This window comes from Epinephelus lanceolatus, chromosome 12 (genome assembly GCF_041903045.1).
Source record: "Epinephelus lanceolatus isolate andai-2023 chromosome 12, ASM4190304v1, whole genome shotgun sequence".
NCBI lineage: Eukaryota > Metazoa > Chordata > Actinopteri > Perciformes > Serranidae > Epinephelus > Epinephelus lanceolatus.
The window spans coordinates 25,211,807-25,234,003 of record NC_135745.1 but is presented as its reverse complement, the minus strand read 5'-3'; the positions used below and the strand labels follow the sequence as shown (position 1 = coordinate 25,234,003).

Here is a 22,197-nt window from a genome sequence, read left to right as displayed (position 1 = left end):
TACTGCATAAATTGATGCAGAAAAGGCACAAATTGGTGCATAAAAATGTATAACAATGATCCCCACATTTCCTGGTGGAGGACCCCCTGGTTCTTATGTGGGCCCCCCAGTGTTGAACAAAACCTACCCCTTGTTATTATTATAGTTGAGAAGTTACACTTCAAAAAACTGAAACCACACACTGAAAATCCCATGCTATTTTAATTACGCATGAATTGAAAGGGTGATGTAGCCACGTGACCAGAGCAGTCCAGTTCTGAACTGGTCAGATTTTAACCCCTGTATCCGGACTCTCCAGTTTGCAGGATGTTTTGCGTCTGAGTGCAGCAGGATTAAAGTGTTAACTGGACACAGGTGGTCGATAGAGAAGGGCGGATACATTACTGTGGACACTTGGTCAAACGAAAATGTCCTCACCACCGTTCAGACGGAATAGTTGCCGTGGAGCTGCGTGTGGAAGCCGGGCATCATTTGAGTGCCATGTCCGCCGCCGGGGCTCCAGCTGTTCCTACTTTTCCCCCGGAGCGCAGTCTGAGGACTTTTCCGTCAGTCTGAGCCAGCCGATATTCACTATAACGCTCCGGTTTCTGCTGGCGATAGACCTGTGGCTGTCCAAGAGGCTCGGGATGTGCGCCTGTGAGGAGTCTCCATGGGGCAGCATACGGCCCCTGGTGCGGCTGCTGGAGTTCTCCGGGCATGTCATCCCGTGGCTCATCGGCACTATATACACCCTGCTCCACGGAGAGAGTGTGGAGGAGCAGGAGATCATGCTGAATCTGGCCCTGGGTGAGTGTTGTTTTAGATTTGGGTTATCACGAATGACTCCAGTGGGCCTCTAGGTTTGGATTCCTGCAATCCAATAATGTTATGCTTTATTTTGTTTGTTTATTTTTTAAAGATCCGCTTCTTAAAACTGTCCCCCATGACCAACAGATGACATTTTGATTTATTTAATGTGCACATCTTTGCCATAAGAAAATTATCAAAATTATTACTAAGTCGTGCATTTGGCACGCCAGTTTGGACACTTTAAGTCTGCATAGGAGCACGTCTTTTTTGCGAAATAACCTTTACTGAATAGAGCAGTGATTTATAGAATATAAAATACACACTCTAAGTTGAACCTGTGATGCTTTAGATGTCCGTTTATCCACCTTTATCACCACTTTAAATGCGGGTAAAGCCGGTGCGTTTTTACGCACACTGTGCCAACTCCAACCAAGTGAACCCGGTGGTATTCATCTGTGGTTTGCTGAGCTAAATAATTTGAATTGCTATTGAAATAGCACAACATAACAGTCTAAATCCGCATCAGTCCACCCAAGTATCAAATAATGCATTAGTGGGCTGTTCGTGCGTCCCCGTGACCGAGCGAGAAACCGCATCAGCAGCCATGGAAAGTTTTCTCCTTTGGGCCGCAGCTGGTAGCACCTGTGCCCACTGAGAGACATGCACGTGACAGGGTTGGTGCTTTATTCGCTTGCGCAGATTTTGTGTGTTGACTGACAGCTTTGAGATCAGGTCCTGTGCTGTTGCAGCCTACTGTATTGTGCCTTGGAGAAATTCCACAAGAGCTATTTTGGGCGCATAATAATGCCACTGTGCTCTGGAAATACAGGGGCTGAGGAATGAGAAATTAATGAGGTCAAATGTTTCATGTAATTATTTTTATAGGGGGAGATAACTAATTAGACAATTAAATGATTGTGGCATTGTCACATACAAATCCAGTCACATACACAGAACAGAAATATATACAGTACAGGCCAAAAGTTTGGACACACCTTCTCATTCAATGCGTTTTCTTTATTTTCATGACTATTTGCATTGTAGATTCTCACTGAAGGCATCAAAACTATGAATGAACACATGTGGAGTTATGTACTTAACAAAAAAAGGTGAAATAACTGAAAACATGTTTTATATTCTAGTTTCTTCAAAATAGCCACCCTTTGCTCTGATTACTGCTTTGCACACTCTTGGCATTCTCTCCATGAGCTTCAAGAGGTAGTCACCTGAAATGGTTTCCACTTCACAGGTGTGCCTTATCAGGGTTAATTAGTGGAATTTCTTGCTTTATCAATGGGGTTGGGACCATCAGTTGTGTTGTGCAGAAGTCAGGTTAATACACAGCCGACAGCCCTATTGGACAACTGTTAAAATTCATATTATGGCAAGAACCAATCAGCTAACTAAAGAAAAACGAGTGGCCATCATTACTTTAAGAAATGAAGGTCAGTCAGTCCGGAAAATTGCAAAAACTTTAAATGTGTCCCCAAGTGGAGTTGCAAAAACCATCAAGCGCTACAACGAAACTGGCACACATGAGGACCGACCCAGGAAAGGAAGACCAAGAGTCACCTCTGCTTCTGAGGATAAGTTCATCCGAGTCACCAGCCTCAGAAATTGCAAGTTAACAGCAGCTCAGATCAGAGACCAGATGAATGCCACACAGAGTTCTAGCAGCAGACCCATCTCTAGAACAACTGTTAAGAGGAGACTGCGCCAATCAGGCCTTCATGGTCAAATAGCTGCTAGGAAACCACTGCTAAGGAGAGGCAACAAGCAGAAGAGATTTGTTTGGGCCAAGAAACACAAGGAATGGACATTAGACCAGTGGAAATCTGTGCTTTGGTCTGATGAGTCCAAATTTGAGATCTTTGGTTCCAACCGCCGTGTCTTTGTGAGACGCAGAAAAGGTGAACGGATGGATTCCACATGCCTGGTTCCCACTGTGAAGCATGGAGGAGGAGGTGTGATGGTGTGGGGGTGTTTTGCTGGTGAAACTGTTGGGGATTTATTCAAAATTGAAGGCACACTGAACCAGCATGGCTACCACAGCATCCTGCAGCGACATGCCATCCCATCCAGTTTGCGTTTAGTTGGACGATCATTTATTTTTCAACAGGACAATGACCCCAAACACACCTCCAGGCTGTGTAAGGGCTATTTGACCAAGAAGGAGAGTGATGGAGTGTTGCGGCAGATGACCTGGCCTCCACAGTCACCGGACCTGAACCCAATCGAGATGGTTTGGGGTGAGCTGGACCGCAGAGTGAAGGCAAAGGGGCCAACAAGTGCTAAACACCTCTGGGAACTCCTTCAAGACTGTTGGAAAACCATTTCAGGTGACTACCTCTTGAAGCTCATGGAGAGAATGCCAAGAGTGTGCAAAGCAGTAATCAGAGCAAAGGGTGGCTATTTTGAAGAAACTAGAATATAAAACATGTTTTCAGTTATTTCACCTTTTTTTGTTAAGTACATAACTCCACATGTGTTCATTCATAGTTTTGATGCCTTCAGTGAGAATCTACAATGTAAATAGTCATGAAAATAAAGAAAACGCATTGAATGAGAAGGTGTGTCCAAACTTTTGGCCTGTACTGTATGTAACACCTTTGTTTGCACTCACATCTCTCATGAGTTCAAATGAAAGATCTGAGAGTCTATGCACACAAAAGGCTTATTTCTCTCAAATGCTGTGCGCAAATTTGTCAGTGTTAGTGAGCACTTCTCCCTCGGCAAGAGGATCCATCCACCTGATAGGTGTGGCATAAACAGCATGACTATTGGGATGGTCGCAATGAAAGGTCACGCTCAAATCTACAGTTTGATCACACAACACCGCAGATGTTGCAAGTTCTGAGGGAGCGTGCCACTGGTATACTGACTGCAGGAGGGTCCACCAGTGCTGAATGTTCATTTCAATGCCATAAGCTTTCCTTAGTGTCCAACAGACCTCGTCACATATTGACGTTTGGTCATGGACTTTCCACATCTACATTTGATGTGCAAGGTACCCTGGGTGTGTTGGTTGTAGACGCTCTGAGACACCGTGTCAAGTTCTGCCTGTTACATGCATTGTAACCTTTCAAAATACACTTCTGTTTTCACAGGAAGTTTAACGTTTACATACAGTCTCTTTCAAAATAAATGCACAATGTCAGTACAATAACGCAAATTGACATTTTTTTCCCCGCCAACAACAAACACACAAGGTTGGGTTTAGGAGTTTAGGAAAAATGATCAGGGTTTTGCTTAAGAATCTTAGGGAACACGAACACCACTCTCCCAGGTGAAAGTCCCACCCACCCCTGTTGGACTTTTGCCGCCTTAACTTTCGTCCTTGTCCCGCTGCATTTCCCCCCAACGCCACTGGGCGCTGTTAAACTATAAAGACAACTGGCCGCCTATCGTGCCGACATTAAAGAATGCCTTTTTTGTTGGTTTCTGACGCTGCAAGTCACTGTCCCAGCGCTGTACTTCCATGACTTCAAAGTGAGAACAGGCTCTAGTGTCATTTTCATGATTTCGTTGGTTCATCCAATGGACCCCACAACCGCATACCACCAAAACTCTGAAATGTGTAGATTTATCTTATTTTTATTTTTGGCTTTTAACCAGAACCAAGAAACGTGATTACATCATTCCAGTTTTAGCCTCTTTACACCGGCTCCCAGTATGTTTTAGAATAGATTTTAAGATTTTACTGATTACTTTTAAGACTCTTCATGGTATCTCTTCCAGCTGTATCTCCGACCTCTTAGTACCGTACACGCCAGGACGTACTTTGAGGTCCTCGGGCAGAGGTCTTTTGTCTGTTCCAGAGGCCCAGCTGAAAACTAAAAGGCCCCGAGGTTCTGGAACAATCTGTCCGAGAAAATCAGGTCGGCCGAGTCAGTGATCTCTTAAGTCACATTCCTCAGGCCGTTCCTGAACAGTTTTTGCAGTTTGGCATGTTGCATTGTCCTGCTTGGGGGGCCACTGCCATCAGGGAGTGCTGTTGCCATGATGGGCTGTACTCGGTGTGCAACTGTGTTTGGGTGGGTGAAGCGTGTCAAGTGGTATCCACATGAATGCCATGAGCCAAAGTTTCCCAGCAGGACATTGCACTGAGACAGACAGACAGACAGACAGACAGACAGACAGACAGACAGACAGATAGATAGATAGATAGATAGATAGATAGATAGATAGATAGAACTGAAATAAAATACAAACTGACACCACTGTTGTATCTCTCTCCTCACAGCTCTGTTATTGGACCTGCTGTTAGTTAGAGCTGTGAAGACTGTGGTCAGACGGCGCAGACCCGCCCAGAACCGCTCTGACATCCTCTCCGCCTTCTTCGTGGAGCGCTACTCCTTCCCCTCGGGCCATGCCACACGGGCGGCCATGTGTGCCCGCTTCCTCCTCGCCCAGCTAGTGGACACAGCCTCCATGCGGGTCCTAGTAGTGGGTTGGGCCGCTCTGGTGAGCCTGTCCCGGCTGCTGCTCGCCAGACACTATGTGACAGACGTGGGCTTTGGCTTGGCTATGGGTTACTGCCAGTATAGTCTAGTGGAGAGGTTGTGGGTGACCTGGGACTGCCTGCAGGACCTGCTGCTCCTGCGACTGACGGAGAGATTCAACAGGGCTTATGATGGACTCTGGATGGCAGATTGGAAACATTAGGTTCAGTGGACTCTGTCTGTGTCAGCCTTTATGTACATTAAGTTGTGGGGGGAATGTGTAGCATGAGTGTGTGTGTTTCAGATATTCCCTGCTGTTATTTTTAATATTTGATAATATAAAAAAATACTTCGATATGCTTATATTTTGTGTACATGTATGTGTTTTTATGTACATTTGTGTTTTGTTTCAGAGAGAATGAAGAGGACATTTTGAAATGGATGGCTCGGATAGTCACTGGCAGGTTGTAGCATATCCCATTAAGATGCACATGTAGCGTGTTTGCACAGTGTTGATGATGCGTGGACGAGTTCTTACAATGCTGAAACCAAAGTTGAATTCAATTGGAGCCTTTTTTTCTTAATAAAAAGACAGTTATTTTACTGACATGGTGAGTACGTTTGTGGCTGAGCATACACGCTTAAACCACTTTATGAAAACACCACTGGCACACTGTTTCATGGTAAAGTGAGAAATTCGTCTCAGTATGTGGTGACACAACGTCTCATAGGAGGTATGTGGTTTTGTATTGAGCTTAAACAATCCACAGTGGGTTTACTGTATTTGTGTGAACACTGGTGGGGGGAAGTCCGCTCACACTCACCCAAGTTTCCATCAGCTGCTGCAGAGTCTCCTGCCTGTCATTATAATGCATCCCATCTCCTCTTACACTGTTTCTAAACTGTGCCACCATCGTTAACACAGCATTGCAATATACTGGCTGAACTATGCAAATATGGGGTTGTGGTTTGTTTGTGGTTTCGCCTTTAAACTGAGACACTGGAAAGCAAACAAGTGTTTTTGCAAGTGCATGACTGAAGTAGGATAAACTCTGGCAGGTTCAAACAGTTGTCCACAGAGGGCAGTGCATAACATGGTTGGTGTTGCAAATGGCAACATGGGGGCTTGTGCACAAGGTTGTAGCTGGTTCAGGGGTTTTTCACCAACACAGGGTGAGGGGTCAGGACGCAGAGATTGAACATGTGCTTACGCCGAGTTTTAAAGCATCAGGTACACAGGCACACATTGCTCAATAAAGCTAATCCATCTGTCTGACACACTGCAGGTAAGGCGTGGGTGTGTAATAAGCAAGAAATAGAAGCCCAAATAGAGTCCTGCAGGAATGGAAATGAGTTTTTGCACTTACAGTCCCCCCTGTTCCCCCCTTCACCCTGAGAGCTATGCTGGGGTGGGGGGGTCTGGGGCTCATGGTAGGTTCAACCTCATCAGATTGGTCTCAGGTGAGGAGCCAGAGGAAAATCAGCACACTAGCCCTTCAGGCTTGGGGATTGGGTGTGGCGCAGAAACTGCCAGCCCTTAAAAAACACACTGTTACAGAAACTACAATGAGCAAAACTATTGACACCAGGTACGTAGTAGACCACAGCCACCAAAACAGTGGCAGGATGACCACTCCTGATGAAAGCCAAAAGGAAATCAGGAGTACGTATGAGACCACCAAGACAAACAAGTCCTCAGTGAGATGAAGAGATACCACCTGGACATCCTGGGGATAAATGAAAGTCACTGGACTGGCTTTGGATGCCAAGTGCTGCATGATGGATCTGTCATCCTCCATGCAGACAAGACTGGAACAGGGCCGGATCATGAGAGTCGCTAAAATACACCTGGCTCAGAACTGTGACGCACGAGTTGGAAAAGATGAACCTGTCGTGGGGATAGGTGCAACATGCTGCCAAAGATCAAATGCAATGGAAAGAGCTCACTGAAGCCATATGGCCCATAGAGGATGAAGAGGAGAAAGCCTGTATGACAGAAATCCATTATTTTTTTCCCAAACAATTTACCTAACCTTAACCAGAAATCCCTTTCTGGTAGAGAGCCCTCTAGGCAAACTTCTTCCAGCTGTGTTTCCTTGTCTCAGAGTCAGTGGGTTTTTTGATTGGGTTTTTGGATAGATGCCTTAATAAGGTCTTTAAAAGACTTTCATGTTTTGTTTTACAGCAAAAATATGTCAGTAAATACCCCACTTGTGAATTTCTAAGGTTTCATGTGTCTTAGAAACACAGCTTTACAGCCTCGCTGTTGTGGCAACATTGAAGTAATGTGACTGTAGACTAGTTAGTTTATAACCTAACGTTAGCTTTCTACCTCTGGCAGTTACATGTACATTTCAAAAATCATGAAAGTGGTGTTATTTTTGTGAAGATGACCTTGCTGAGCAAAATGTTTATGAATATCATAAAAGTTTGTTTGCCACAGAGCTTCTTTTCTGCAGTAATCCAAATTTCAGTGACTAAATCCCATTGGCTTTTCGTTGAGAGAACCAGGGCAACTCTAAAATCTGTGTCAGTGGAGAAAAAAAAGTCATCCCTGCAGCACTTTATATAAACTTCCACAGTAAAAACTGATTTTCAACCAACTTTCAGTAGTTAACAGAGGCTAAAAATGTCACACATGCTGAAGAAATATCCCATTAACAATACTAGGTGTGCAGAGCTAGCAACTACTATACAGCGTAAATGGTAGCATTTTAAAGAAGTATTTCACTGTTGGAAAGATGGTGAGTGACCTCATGCAAGTTTGACCTTCTATATATATATTTGTTTTATATCATTCATTATTATGAATCTATGGTTTTTCCATATGAAACAATATGGTGACTGGCGATTACAGTTAAGACTTACTAAATGTAGTGCCTTTTAACAAAACAAAGTTTCTAAACAAGCCACTGAGGGGCAAACGGATGAACTTGCTCTGGATGTGTGCTCTGGGCTAAGAATAAACCAATGCCCAGTGCGTGTTATATCTTTGGATATGGCAATCCATTTATTCTCAATATAATACACACATGCTCACCATAACATAGAAGGGCGACAGGATTGTCTGTATTTAATCATTCATTATTCCATTCAGTCAATTCAGTCTTCCATGCCGATACTTCATGCTTACACAACATGCTTTCATAACACAATCAAAAACTGTTTGCTTCCGTCCCCACACACCTGAATCCACTACCTATATCCACATCACACATGAATGCTCCACCATGTGTTCAGTTTCATAACTGCATATGTATATTTACATCTACCTTGTGTACAGATAAGGATAAAATAAACAAACAAAAACTATATTATAGCTCCAACACCAAGCACTGCTTAGTTTTTTGGTTTTATTTCAGTATTTTAGCCTCCATTTTTAGAATACAGGAAACAGTATGGCGCCCACTTCCTGTTCCCAAAACTTGTATTACAACCAAACAGTGCACTGAAATATGTTCCTGAATATATTTTAGGCAAAAATAGAAAACTAACTGAGTATTAGTTTATATTTGATCATCACTGCTTAGTTTTACAGTTTAATCTGAGTTTTGAATGATGTTTGTAAGAAAAAGGGGCGGGTCCTTCTCTTGATCCACTTCTACTCTTTGTGTCCGTGTTGGCGGGCATACGAAAATGCGGAAGTACAATTTGTAGTTCCAGCAACAGCCAAAGCACCGAAAAACGACAGTTAGAGCTGAGAAAGGAGCAGGAAGATGTGGGTGCTGGCAAGATGGAGGTAAGTTTAACACAGTTCATTAAACACACTAGCCACATTGCTATGGTACAAAACTGGCTGAAAACCAGTATCTCTTTCACAAGGCACTGTAGCATCAGCCAGAGTTAGCATAACGTTAGCCTAGCTAACCACCAAACGGGCAATAAGGTGATACCATAAAATATAGGCACAACATTAATATAACCACATAACAGCCTCGAAAACAGTTTATCTAATAGTCCACCTGGGACACATCCCCCTAATATCTAAATTATGTGCATTTGTACCCCCCAATAATAACATGACAGAAGCAGGGGACTGACAAAATGAAAGACATTTACATAATAAATTACTGCTTTAAAGGCACAAATTGCTGCATAAAAAGTAACCAGAATGCAAGAAATCAAGTGTTTAATGCTCAACGTCTCTCATTTGTAAAAAGATTTGTTGCTGTGAATATTTTTTAAATTTAAAAGTATGACACAGACAAGCAAGTGTAATTTTAATGTTTTTATTGAGAACTTAAATAACATGATAAACGGATAACAAAAATATTTCTGCTACATTACTGTTTGTAATAACCACTGAAATCATCAAGGACACTATCATGGCTACATTAATCTGCTCTACGAATATATTTTTACCATCTTATTTACAATACTAATAGAAAAAAATAGATTTTAATGAAGCAAAAACATATAGCTTTGCAATAACCTCAGTAAAATGCAAATTATTGTCATTCCTTTGCTCTTGCATCAGCACAGTCCTGTAAATAGCAGTGTCTGTCTGTGTTGTCTTTAGCTGCTGCCGGTTCTTGCCCTGCCCAGTGTGACGTCATAGGTGACCATGTGGAAGTTGTCCCAAGCGTACAACTTCCTCTGGGCGTGGTTGTAGTCTATCATGCTGTTGTAACGATACTTGTTCTTGAAGGGCACAGCGACAGCCTGCCCCACGCTGGTGGCTGTGTCAAACATATAGTTGATGGTGGTGTTGGGTGCGGTGTAGCTGGCCACCGTGTATAGGCGTCCACACACCATGAAGGCGTTGGCCACTGTGTTCTTCCTGATGTTGGTCTCCCAGCTCTTCTTCACCACCAGGCTCTGGGGGTCCAGCTGGGAAATCACAATCGCACCCTTTGCCTTGCTTGTGCTGTAGATCGCCCACAGGCCCTGTTCATCCGCCGTCAGGTCGATGTCAGTGTAGCCGCCCCATGAGTAAGGATGTTGGCCATGGAAGCCGGCGTGAGGCAGATCTCGGCGTGATGCCAAGTTCTCAGAGGCCACGTCGAAACGAATCAGGGTGCGGCTACGTTTGCGCTGGTAGTAAAGGGAGCCGCGGTACATGGTTGCCCCTGTGCTCTCCATAGGCTCTGGCAGGACCAGGACCTTCATAGGGAAGCCTTGGGTTAATTGATGCATGTCTTCATATGCAAAGAGCTGACGGACGTCTTTACCGACTGTGTCAATGCGCCACACAGTCTTGTTGGTATAATAATGTCCCTGAGGCTCAGGATCCTGCAGCCACACTCCATATTTCCCTGTGATGGTGTCAGCCTTCCTGTGCAGCACAGGGTCTCCCACTGACTGCAGCTCTCCACAGCCTGGAGACAAAAACAGAGAGATAAAGGAACAGTTCACCCCAAAATAGTCAGCTCCTACTGGCTGTAGAGATGTCTGCCTTCTCTCTTATATAACAGAACTAGATAGCACTCAGCTTGTGGTGCTCAAAGTGCCAAAAAACTACATTTGAAAAACTCAACAGCAATGTCTCCTTACAGAAATCATGACCTGGTTACTCAAGATAATCCACAGACCTTGTGTGAACAGTTTCATGTAGGAACTATTTTCTTTTTACCAAGCTGCATGCACCAACCACATCAGTGTGTAGAACGAAGGAAGTGTGCATCTACTCATGGACAAGTGGCTCATCCTTGTGAGGTCTGTGGATTATCCTGAGTAACTACATCAAAGCAGTGGTGATCCTAGACTCTGAGGGGGCCCCTAGACAAAGAAGCCCATTGAGGCCCCCATCATCCCCTAGTACAGGGGTAGGCAACCTGTGGCTCTGGAGCCACATGTGGCTCTTTAGCTCCTGTCCAGTGGCTCCTTGAGCCTTTGAGAAAAGAATTCTATGGAAATTCCTTCTATGAATCCAAATGTTGCTGAACCTCGATAGCAGTGGCTGGTTAGCTATGGATGCCAAATCCAAAGAAGTAAATTGAATAAAATAGAGAATGTAGTAGTGCGTGGACAGATTTGTTTGCTGTCACTGCCAGCTCTGCAAAATTTAAGTACAAGATAATTATTAATAGTGCCCTGCACAGTGTCCACCTTGTGTTAAACATATTAATGAATGCTTATTTAGACCATAAGTATACGCTAATTTAGACATAATAGGCTATTTACCTTGATTATAAGGTATAATAAACATGTTTTGCGGCTCCACACAGATTTTTTTTCAAATTATTTTTGGTCAAAAATGGCTCTTTTAATGGCAAAGGTTGCAGACCCCTGCCCTAGTGTCATTTTTTTGTTCCTCTTCTTCTTCTTTTTCTTGTATTTGTTTTCATTTCTGGTGACCAGGAAGGTATGCTTGTTTGTGGTGACGGTTACACCTAACGTATGTATGAAAATCACAGGTAGCTAGCTAACTGTCCTAACGGTATCCAGCTGTCTTATGGTAACTAGAGGGAGCCCCACTTAGGTTGTGTTCACACCAAACGTGATGCAAATTCTCACATCACATTAGTCGCCCGAGTTAGAAAGCTAGTATATTTTGTGTGAACTCGCTTCATATGCGCGAGTAACTCGTGAAACTGCTGAATCAATGAATGAACTTCAGCAAGTACGTCCTTGGCATCATACGTCCCCAGAGGATCTCAACGTTGATTGGTTATCGCGGAAAGAATTGGTCTCTGAAGTTCAGATTTTTCAATCGTATGATGCAAAATTGCACTATTTGCTTAATTTGCGCCTCTTAATTTGTGTATTTTCCATATTTCGCATCATTTGTGTTGCGTCTAATGCGCACCCTGGTGGGAATTTGCATCTTATCGCATCTTTACTTTGATTTTACATGTAATTCACTTCCGCAAATTGTTTTATTCGCAGCCGTTGTGAAGACAGCGTTAGGATTTTTTGGTGCAGCAGCGGTACACTGTAGAGTGCCTTTATGGGAGGTTTAAGGGGATTTATAATTGTCACTGCAAAGTTTGCCAATATGAGTGGCATATCAGGGATTTTGGCGGGGGCCCAAACATTTGCGTGGTTTGCCTTTCCTTAAAGGGATAGTGCACCCAAAATGAAAATTCAGCCACTATCTACTCACCCATACGCAGAGGGAGGCTCAGGTGAAGTTTTAGAGTCCTCACGTGAGCGCGGTGCACCGAGAGGCAGTTAGAGCTACAGGCTACAGTGAGGCTAAAAACAAAGTTCAAATGACGTTTTTCCAAACAACTTTTTATGTTGGGGCTTCAGGACACTTGGATCACTACGGACGAGCAGTATGGAGATATTTTGTGGTTTCAATTATGTGTTTTTGGACGTTTGAATCTGGGGCGCTGTAAGCCTCCATTAGGTGGCGTTGTGTTGCTACCCCCTCTCCCCTTGGATCTCTGCAAGCGATGTGAAGACTCTAAAACTTCACCTGAGCCTCCATCACCATATGGGTGAGTAGATAATGGCTGAATTTTCATTTTTGTGTGCACTATCCCTTTAAGGTGTACCCCTACTGGATAGAGACATTGCTGTTGAGTTTTTCAAATGTATTTTTTTGGCGATTTAATCACCACAAGCTGAGTGCCATCTAGTTCCATTATATTGGAGAGAAGGCAGACATCTCTATGGCTGATATCCCCAACACTCTCAAACAATATAGACTGATAGATAGTACAACGGGTAAGAGGAAAAATATTTTTATTTTGGGGTGAGCTGACCCTTTAACCTTAATGGAATTTGTTACGTCACAGTGCTTTCAGTGAGATTTATTTACACCAACACTCCGCCACAAGGCTGGGCAGCTACATCAGGGGTTTTACCGGCATTGGTAAAACCCAGACTTTACCTGTGAAGCTGTGATTTCCCTCAGGAATGAGGCGGGATGCTGGAAACGCCGAAACCTCAGCCTTCATCTCCTGGTAAGCACCATTCCCAAAATCATATGCACGGTCTGGGAGAGACGGAACGAAGGAGAAATACATATAAGAAAGCAAAATATTACACCAAAATACAGACTGGTAAAGAATGTTGGGTACAACTTGACAAAAAATGTTTATATTGATATTAATCAAACACAGTCCCAACACACAGACAACATCAAAGTCATTTTTTGCCTCAGAGCTTTGCAGGTTCACCCTATAACCCTGCTACTGCTCTCCTGAAAATGATCACACGCACATAAACAGACAGGCATGAGTGACAAAGCTGTAAAAAAAGAGTCTGTGTTGTAAATTCCAATCCCCTTACTCAACCTGAGCCAGCTAACTGCAACCTGACCTGTTGCCTCAAGGGACTTTTCATAGCCTATGTCAATCACAGATATATGTATCAAGAATAAAGCATTAACTAAGAAGAGAAGCAGAAAAGTTTTGTTGTCTTATTAGGAACTGATTGAATGATAATGTTAACTGATAATGTTAACTGATAATGTGCTCTTCAGAACATGCAAGTCAACAGAGTTCAGACTCTGATTTGTGTGTTTTCCCTTCACTGATGTACATACCACTGGCAGGTCGGTTTTCACGCTGTGTCCCCCCTGAGGTGTGCGTCTGCTGGCAGGGTTTCTGCCTGAGGCTCTCTGCCTCCCGACTCAGCTCGGCCAGCCTCCTCTGCAGCTCCTGGACCTGCCCGTTCAGACGCTCTTTGTCCTGCTGCAGCTGGTTTCTTTCCCTTGTTACCTGGGAGTAAGCTTCCTGGAGACTGTCTTCTCCACCGCTAGCCCTTACCCCTGTCCCGGTGCCTCCATCTGCTCCCGCTATGAGACGGCTGACTAAAGCCTCCAGCAGGGTGAGTCGGGATGAGACTCCATCCATCTCTGGATTGATGCTGCTTCCGGAGCAGCTGGACTCCTCTGGACTGGCCACGGTGAAGGTGTAGTGGCAGTGCCCGCCTTGGTCGTTGGAGCGGCGGAGGGAGGCTCGGTCTTGGGCTTGGCTTCGGCTGGGTAGAGTGAAGCAGGACAGACAGAGGAGAGACACCTGGAGCCACATTCTGGAGGATAAGAGTGAGTAGATGATCTTCTGGTTTGGGGAAATTGTCAAGGATGCAACTGTTTATCTTCCTCTGTTCAGCAGAGTTTCTCCACTTTATTTTTATATTTATTTAGCTGGTCTCTTCCCACCTGGGTGTCCCTGGTCGAAGTCTGGATCCCAGCAGGGCTGAGAGTAGGATATTTATACAGTTAACTGTCAGGGAGTGGGAGGGGACCAGGAGTGTGGCAGGGAGGGAAATAGCTGGAGGGGTGTGGAGTGTTTGTGTGTAAAGGTCCATGTACATCTCTTTTTCATGGTAGTGGGGTTTGGTGAGCTGAAAACAACAAAAACAATGTGAAAATCACACAGCATCAGTGGAAAAATACACATTTTGTTTTTGTTTTTTCCTGTGGAGGATTCTTTGTGTCTCTGCAGGTTGTTTTGACTGGACAGCATCTTTTTATGTGTCTACCTGCTGTCTGCTGCAGAGCTGTTTACTTCCTGATAGATTGACTATTAAACCACTATGTGATTAACAGTAAACTCAGTTTATAAGATGGGTATGTGGTGAAATCTGGGCTCCAGGGCAAACTGGTCCTTCAGAGGACCTGAGAGCACACTGGTATTCATCTCTCCTCTCTACATCTGGGTTGGATGTGTGGTACAGGAGGATAGGCTGACAGTATGGACAGGAATGCAGCTGTGATGTGGTAGCTCTTTCTTTCTTCTTACCACACCCACCTAAACACCCTCATGCTGACATCCCCACATGGGGGTGTTTACTAGTACACTATGTTAACTTACAATTTTACTTGAGTGTTCTCAGTGTATAATTGATCCACTAGTGCCCTTTAAAATTCCACAATAAATGAAAAAAGTGTCCATGGCATGTACACTACTTTCTGCTACCAATCCCACAATGCAATGTGCTGCAGAACACGAATGTCTGTACCGAATTTCCTGGCAATCCTTATAGGGTTCATCATCCGGGAACCATAAATGTCGGGACAAAATTAGGTGTACCGTAAGAAATGTCTTGATAAGATAGACAAAAAGGCTTTGCAGAGGTGAATTTGATGTGTGGAATTGTTCCTTTTTTCTTTGAGCAGACGAGTACAAATGAACACTGAGACACTGAAATAAACTTAACTGTCTTTATTCAACACTTCTCTTTTGCACCGGTAGAGTAAAAATGATTCAAAGTGATACTGGCACCTTTAAAAATTGGTGGTGAGACTGTAGATTGTATAAATTATGAACGTAGCTACCATAACGTCGCACATTATTTGTGGGCTCCTGTTTTGAAGCTTTAGGCCAAAACACACCAGCGGCGTCATATGACGGCGGCGTCATTGATGCGAGTCAAGTGCCAACCCCAACACACACAAAAAGCGTCGCGCTGCGGGGCGTCAACCTGATTTCTATTGCACACTCCAGTCCTCGGGAGCTGGGAAGTACAAAATAGCGTTTTCTCAAGGGCGGCGACGCTGGAAAAATAGACAATAGCGTAAAGTGCCATGGTGCGGCATGTTGACGCGCGTCGAGCCGCCACTGGTGTGGGTTTGTAAATAGAAAATAATGGGGGCGGCTGTTTTGACGCGTGTCGTACGGCGCCGGTGTGTTTTGGCCTTTTGAGTTCGGCATTTCAGCCATCGCCATCTTGGTTTTTTAGAACCAGAAGTGACCATATTTGGATGAGAGGATGGAGCTATGGAGGATCTGACTCATAGACTTTGGTGATGCCTCACAGACAGTCTGTCAATCAAGCGGCTCCCGCCCTTAAAAATGTGTAACTTTGGGCTTTAATAAAATGTAAATGAGTGGGATAAATAAAAATCCACAGTTGTCATAAAAGTTGAAATTAGCTACAGAGACTAAACTAGTTTTTTGTATCAGGCTGTAAACATGTTTATTTCTGCTGTAAAGTTGGGCATTTTAACATGGGGGCCTATGGGGATTTACTCTGTTTCGGAGCCAGCCTCAGGTGGCCATTAGAGGCAACTGCAGTTTGTGGCACTTTTGCACTGACTTCATTTTTCAGCCTCGAAGGTTACCGCCTGCTTGAGGCAAAGGCCGATATCAAGTACAACAACGCTATGTAGCGTTATAAGTCAGCTGCTCACCAGGGTCGTTAAGAATCATTCTCTGGACACTATGGATATCTGTACGAAATTTCGTGTCTCATACACTGTTTGTAAGTATACCTACAAAAAGCAATGCACCTGAATTTGTATATAACCCACTAATTGGGATGGCTGTGATAATGTGACCTATACACTGAAGGGAGAAAAAAAGAAAGTAGGATAATGAGCAAAAGTCCGCATTAAGATGTGGGTTGGGTGGTAGAATTGTAGAACAAAACACAAGACTAGAGACTGGAGTTCGTGTCCCAGGTGACACAAAGTGATATCAAGGTTATTCTAAGGTACAACGTAGCCATGTTTCTTTCCCTAAACCTAACCTACGTAAAGTACGTAACAAGATGATGCTGTTTTTGGGTCGCTAATTGTTGTTAGATATCATATGAACTGTTGTATGATATATTGAACATTTCATAGCACTCATCCATTGCTGATATATTTCAGTTTGGACCAAAGTGGTGGACTGATGTCCGACTGACAAACAGATGGACATTACCAACCCCCCTTAGAGCTGTGCCGCTTGCTTAAGGCATGGCTTAAAAAGCTGAGCATAAAAGCCAGTGATCTTTATTTGACTGGACACATTATAGTGGAAACTAAACCTTTTCATAATGAAAACCATTCCCTCCGGATTTCTTTCTCCATTTTACAGGAGGCATGTGGCCCACCTGTGTTCCAACTGTCTCTATGTGATACGTCTGGGACTTGGTGCTGAACGGAGAGAAGGCGAAAAGCAAAAACATCCCCACAGGAGTCCAACACAAGTGTGTCCATTGTAAGTGTGCAAAAAACCCATTATTCTGGTCTCTTAGGGTGATAAGTTATGAACTGGTACCTCTTCCTCTCAGTTCTTGTCCACCGTCTTTTTAATTTGTCTTCTTTAATCAACATGTTGTGACTGCCCCCCGTGACAAAATATTTCATAAAAATACCACAGTGGACCAGTTTCACCCTGAAAAGCAGCTTGCAGGGCACATCTGTGTTTGGTTCCACAAGATCAAACTGCTGCCAGTTAACCTGTCCGTTTTACGGCCCGTGGAAAGTCACCAGTATTCCACAAAGTTTTTACCACTGAGGCGCATTTTTCTTATGTAACATAATGACTCGGACAACCTGTGAAAAGAGAACAGAGGATCGTAACGTGCACAGAATCTCTTTCACAGGGAGCTGAGGTAGCTCTTCTCAGAGCTAGACTCAGTGTTTGTCTGCTGAAATGCTCAACATGCATGGCTTGAGCTAAGAATACACTTTCAAATGATGATAGTTCCTACAGGGCTATAGTGCTTTCGACAAAATGCTTTTCTTTCTGAAATACTGGACCTCCAATGTTACAGCCCAGAGGCCAGAAGACAATGTTGGCATTTTATGTATCTGCAAACCACTAATATGCTACATTTGCAAACACTTTCGGTGTAGTACCCCAGAACTAACCCTTCAGACATGGTACCTAGACCCAAGGTCTACAGTACCCTTAAATGTGGGCGGGGTTGTTGTCACTTACTGCTCCGTCCAGCACTCATTGTACTTCCTTATAAATGGAACATCTGCATCTCGTTTATTGTCCGCAGAAGAAGGTTGCATGCCGACATTTTCAGAACAAAATAAAACAGGCTGCAGTGAGAGTCTCTAGGTGGGATATTTAAAAGTAACAGGTTTGTGCATTTAGTCCTTCTCAGGCAATCTCAGCTGGCAGGAGCCCAGAGGAACAACGCTCCACAATGCTTTTTTTTTGTCAGAGTGACAATTGGGATTTATGCAGTTCACATAATCCGGTCAAAATTAATACATATATTATTAAACGTTTGAAGATCTACTCATTACTTAAAGTCTGTGTCATCCAAGAGAGACAAAAATACAGTGGTCAAAGGTGTCATATTAAAATTTAAGATGTGCCGATGGATTCATGTCGTCAGCTCATTAATTCAGTGACATCACAAGTAAACGCACCACCTTAAAAGTCACCGGCAGGCGGCCCAGTGAATTGAGATTTTTTTTCTCATTCTACAGCTGCTGCGAGAGGCAGCAAAACATGCTTTGATTTTTTAGTTATAGTTATAGTAGTCCTGAGCAGAGTGACCGTCCTCTATTGACCAATCAACAGACTGCAGTGTTCACAGCTCCACCTTTTAGTACCAGATCTGTGTGCTAGGTACCCCAACAGAGGGGCGACCAAAAATGGGGACGGTACAGAACGGTTCCATTGGCACCATCCACAACTTTTCACAGTGGAAACGGAAAAAAAGTGTACGGAATTGATCTGAATAGTACTGTACTGCTCGGGGGAAATGGGGCTGAAGCGAGATGCCTGCCAGGCTGCAAACCACTGTTTGAGATCAACAAACAACAAAACCAATTGTGATTTGATGAGACATTGCTGTTTTTCCAGCAGCTTTTCAACCCCCAAACACGGATGTTTTATAGCAACCTGTCACTGCTCTTACAGCCGGAATGAAACCGTTTTAGAACGTTGCAGAGAAAAGTTGCAGCGATGTGAACTGGCCGGTCTGAGCTTGACTCAAGTCGACTAGTGGTGTCACCTGCAGCTCAGCTCGTCAAATCGCCGGCGGCTGGTTTTAGAACGTAAAGCTGTCACCTGTTTCAAAAGCCAATCGGCTTGTAGTGAAGTCCGCTAGTCAGGGCAGGTGCTTCGTCACCGCCGAGCCCTCTGTTTCCATCCTCAGTGTGCCGGTGTTGGACGGTGGATCGCTACTGCTGCTTGCTGTGTGTGCTTATGCCCCCTCACACACATACTTCCTCATTGACTAACTAATTGGCGCTGGTTGTTTATGTTATTGTGGCATATTGATTATGAATACAGTCCATCTGATGCTTGTTTTGTTTCTGTTTTTCTCCGTTTCATTACTACTACACATCCAACTGTAGCCAGTATCTCACTATCACTATCCTCATTCATATTTTAAGAAGCTACAAATTATATTCAGCCACAAAATAAACCTGAAAATCTGGAAATCAGAACAGAAGTACAGAGAGTTGTTGCATAGAGATGATGCACCGTCTCATCTAGTTGCATTGGTGTGAACCGGTTTTGGGAACTTTGCAGAACAGCGCATTGCAAGTACTTGACGTTTCAACTTGTCTTGTTGCAAATCTTTGGTCTGAACTGGGCATTAGGGCCCTTTTGGAGTCCTGTAGCAGACACACTGTAGCATACTGTTCTCAGAAAAATAGCACATTTGCAGCTGCTAGTTAATGAAAAAATGATGAATAAAAATGAGTAAAATAATCAGACGGAAAAATGAGTGAAAAATAGTCGACATCATTGTTATTTTGGCAGATATTTGAAAAATCCCTTCAAAGTACAATCCCAGAATTCTTGGCAGTCTAGGATTTCCACCGTTTCGATCTGCAGGGATATTTTACTGCTGCATTTATTTGAATATGAATTATATAATATTATGCAATAGGAAGCCGGGAGGAGGGAGCACTGGAGGTAAAAACAAAACAGATGAGAGAAACAGTGTGACTGCTGAATCAGGACAGACATGTGGAAAACGAAAAGCTCCCCATCAGAGTTGTTTACAGAGGCCACTTCAGTCCGAGCAGCGATTTAGAGGAATCAGGTAGAAGGAATTTTACAGAGCAGGAAAGTGGGTTTGGTACATGACGTGCCGGTGCTCTCCCACTGACTCATTAAGACCCTGACAACATAAGTTTCCATTGGCTGATGAATAACAAATCTGAGTAACACTGTCGCACTAACAATCATTGGCTCGCCGGCCAGACATGCATTTACAGGTGTGAGGTGTTGCGTAACATGCGTTTACATGGGTGCCAGTCTGACTTGTTGATTTGTAATGTCATTTAGACTTGAAGCATTGAGCACTGAGCTGGAACACAACCTCTTACCTCAACGTGTAGGTGACATTTTAACAACCTGCCTCAGCCAGTGCTCGAGCTTGAACTGAACTTTACGAGACACAACGGGACAGAGTGAGACAGGCTCTACCCGTGTTGTGATGTGAGCTGCCGAAGCTCAAATGACTCATTGTGTTCAATTCATAGCAAGCAATCAATGGCGTAGAATGAAAATGAGTGTTTATAGTTGCATTGTGTGCACTGAGTGGGCCCACAGGGGGTCAGGGTGAAATGTTTCTGAGAAAAGCATTAAAAATTGCGGGCTGTCTGCTGTGCTTGCGAGGGTATAATCACAGTGGATCTCACGCCCACACACACGAAACCTCAGCCTCGCAGCAGCACAGTGGGTGTTGTTTGGTCTTTGACGGCTCAATACAGGTGTTAACACCAGAAGTTTTCATTACTGATACAGACAGGGCACCAGCATGAAAACGCAGATAGTTGCACCAGCAAACAAATTAGATGCAACTGACATAACGCAGCAGTGACGCAACCGACTTAACACTTGCTGTCTGCTGTGGGTCTTTGCAAGAAGTCCTCTGCCTCAAGGGATGTGGTTCTTAAAGGTCTCATGAAATGGTATCACTTCCTTAAAGGGGACCTATAATGCTGTCCCTTATTTTCTGTCATATATATATATACAGTACAGGCCAAAAGTTTGGACACACCTTCTCATTCAATGCGTTTTCTTTATTTTCATGACTATTTACATTGTAGATTCTCACTGAAGGCATCAAAACTATGAATGAACACATGTGGAGTTATGTACTTAACAAAAAAAGGTGAAATAACTGAAAACATGTTTTATATTCTAGTTTCTTCAAAATAGCCACCCTTTGCTCTGATTACTGCTTTGCACACTCTTGGCATTCTCTCGATGAGCTTCAAGAGGTAGTCACCTGAAATGGTTTTCCAACAGTCTTGAAGGAGTTCCCAGAGGTGTTTAGCACTTGTTGGCCCCTTTGCCTTCACTCTGCGGTCCAGCTCACCCCAAACCATCTCGATTGGGTTCAGGTCCGGTGACTGTGGAGGCCAGGTCATCTGCCGCAGCACTCCATCACTCTCCTTCTTGGTCAAATAGCCCTTACACAGCCTGGAGGTGTGTTTGGGGTCATTGTCCTGTTGAAAAATAAATGATCGTCCAACTAAACGCAAACCGGATGGGATGGCATGTCGCTGCAGGATGCTGTGGTAGCCATGCTGGTTCAGTGTGCCTTCAATTTTGAATAAATCCCCAACAGTGTCACCAGCAAAACACCCCCACACCATCACACCTCCTCCTCCATGCTTCACAGTGAAAACCAGGCATGTGGAATCCATCCGTTCACCTTTTCTGCGTCTCACAAAGACACGGCGGTTGGAACCAAAGATCTCAAATTTGGACTCATCAGACCAAAGCACAGATTTCCACTGGTCTAATGTCCATTCCTTGTGTTTCTTGGCCCAAACAAATCTCTTCTGCTTGTTGCCTCTCCTTAGCAGTGGTTTCCTAGCAGCTATTTGACTATGAAGGCCTGATTGGCGCAGTCTCCTCTTAACAGTTGTTCTAGAGATGGGTCTGCTGCTAGAACTCTGTGTGGCATTCATCTGGTCTCTGATCTGAGCTGCTGTTAACTTGCGATTTCTGAGGCTGGTGACTCAGATGAACTTATCCTCAGAAGCAGAGGTGACTCTTGGTCTTCCTTTCCTGGGTCGTTCCTGGTGGTTTTTGCGACTCCACTTGGGGACACATTTAAATTTTTTGCAATTTTCCGGACTGACTGACCTTCATTTCTTAAAGTAATGATGGCCACTCGTTTTTCTTTAGTTAGCTGATTGGTTCTTGCCATAATATGAATTTTAACAGTTGTTCAATAGGGCTGTCGGCTGTGTATTAACCTGACTTCTGCACAACACAACTGATGGTCCCAACCCCATTGATAAAGCAAGAAATTCCACTAATTAACCCTGATAAGGCACACCTGTGAAGTGGAAACCATTTCAGGTGACTACCTCTTGAAGCTCATGGAGAGAATGCCAAGAGTGTGCAAAGCAGTAATCAGA

General features: G+C 43.9%; 2 protein-coding genes across 2 annotated transcripts; one reads left to right on the top strand and one right to left on the bottom strand.

Annotated features, from left to right (window-relative positions):
• The first annotated feature begins 71 nt into the window (after positions 1 to 71).
• LOC117272451 (polyisoprenoid diphosphate/phosphate phosphohydrolase PLPP6-like) lies at positions 72 to 5,837 on the top strand. The gene is made up of 3 exons (XM_033651387.2): positions 72 to 786; positions 5,033 to 5,454; positions 5,645 to 5,837. Exons 1-2 carry the CDS (start codon positions 408 to 410, stop codon positions 5,452 to 5,454), a joined length of 801 nt encoding a protein of 266 aa, XP_033507278.1. The 5' UTR covers positions 72 to 407; the 3' UTR covers positions 5,645 to 5,837.
• A 3,607-nt stretch (positions 5,838 to 9,444) lies between these two features.
• On the bottom strand, positions 9,445 to 14,316 carry LOC117271595 (myocilin-like). Its single transcript, XM_033649877.2, has 3 exons — positions 13,669 to 14,316; positions 13,012 to 13,116; positions 9,445 to 10,549 (listed from the first exon to the last, which is right to left on the bottom strand). The coding sequence occupies exons 1-3, from the start codon at positions 14,153 to 14,155 to the stop codon at positions 9,747 to 9,749; spliced, it is 1,395 nt and encodes a 464-aa protein (XP_033505768.1). The 5' UTR covers positions 14,156 to 14,316; the 3' UTR covers positions 9,445 to 9,746.
• Between the last annotated feature and the right edge of the window lie 7,881 nt (positions 14,317 to 22,197).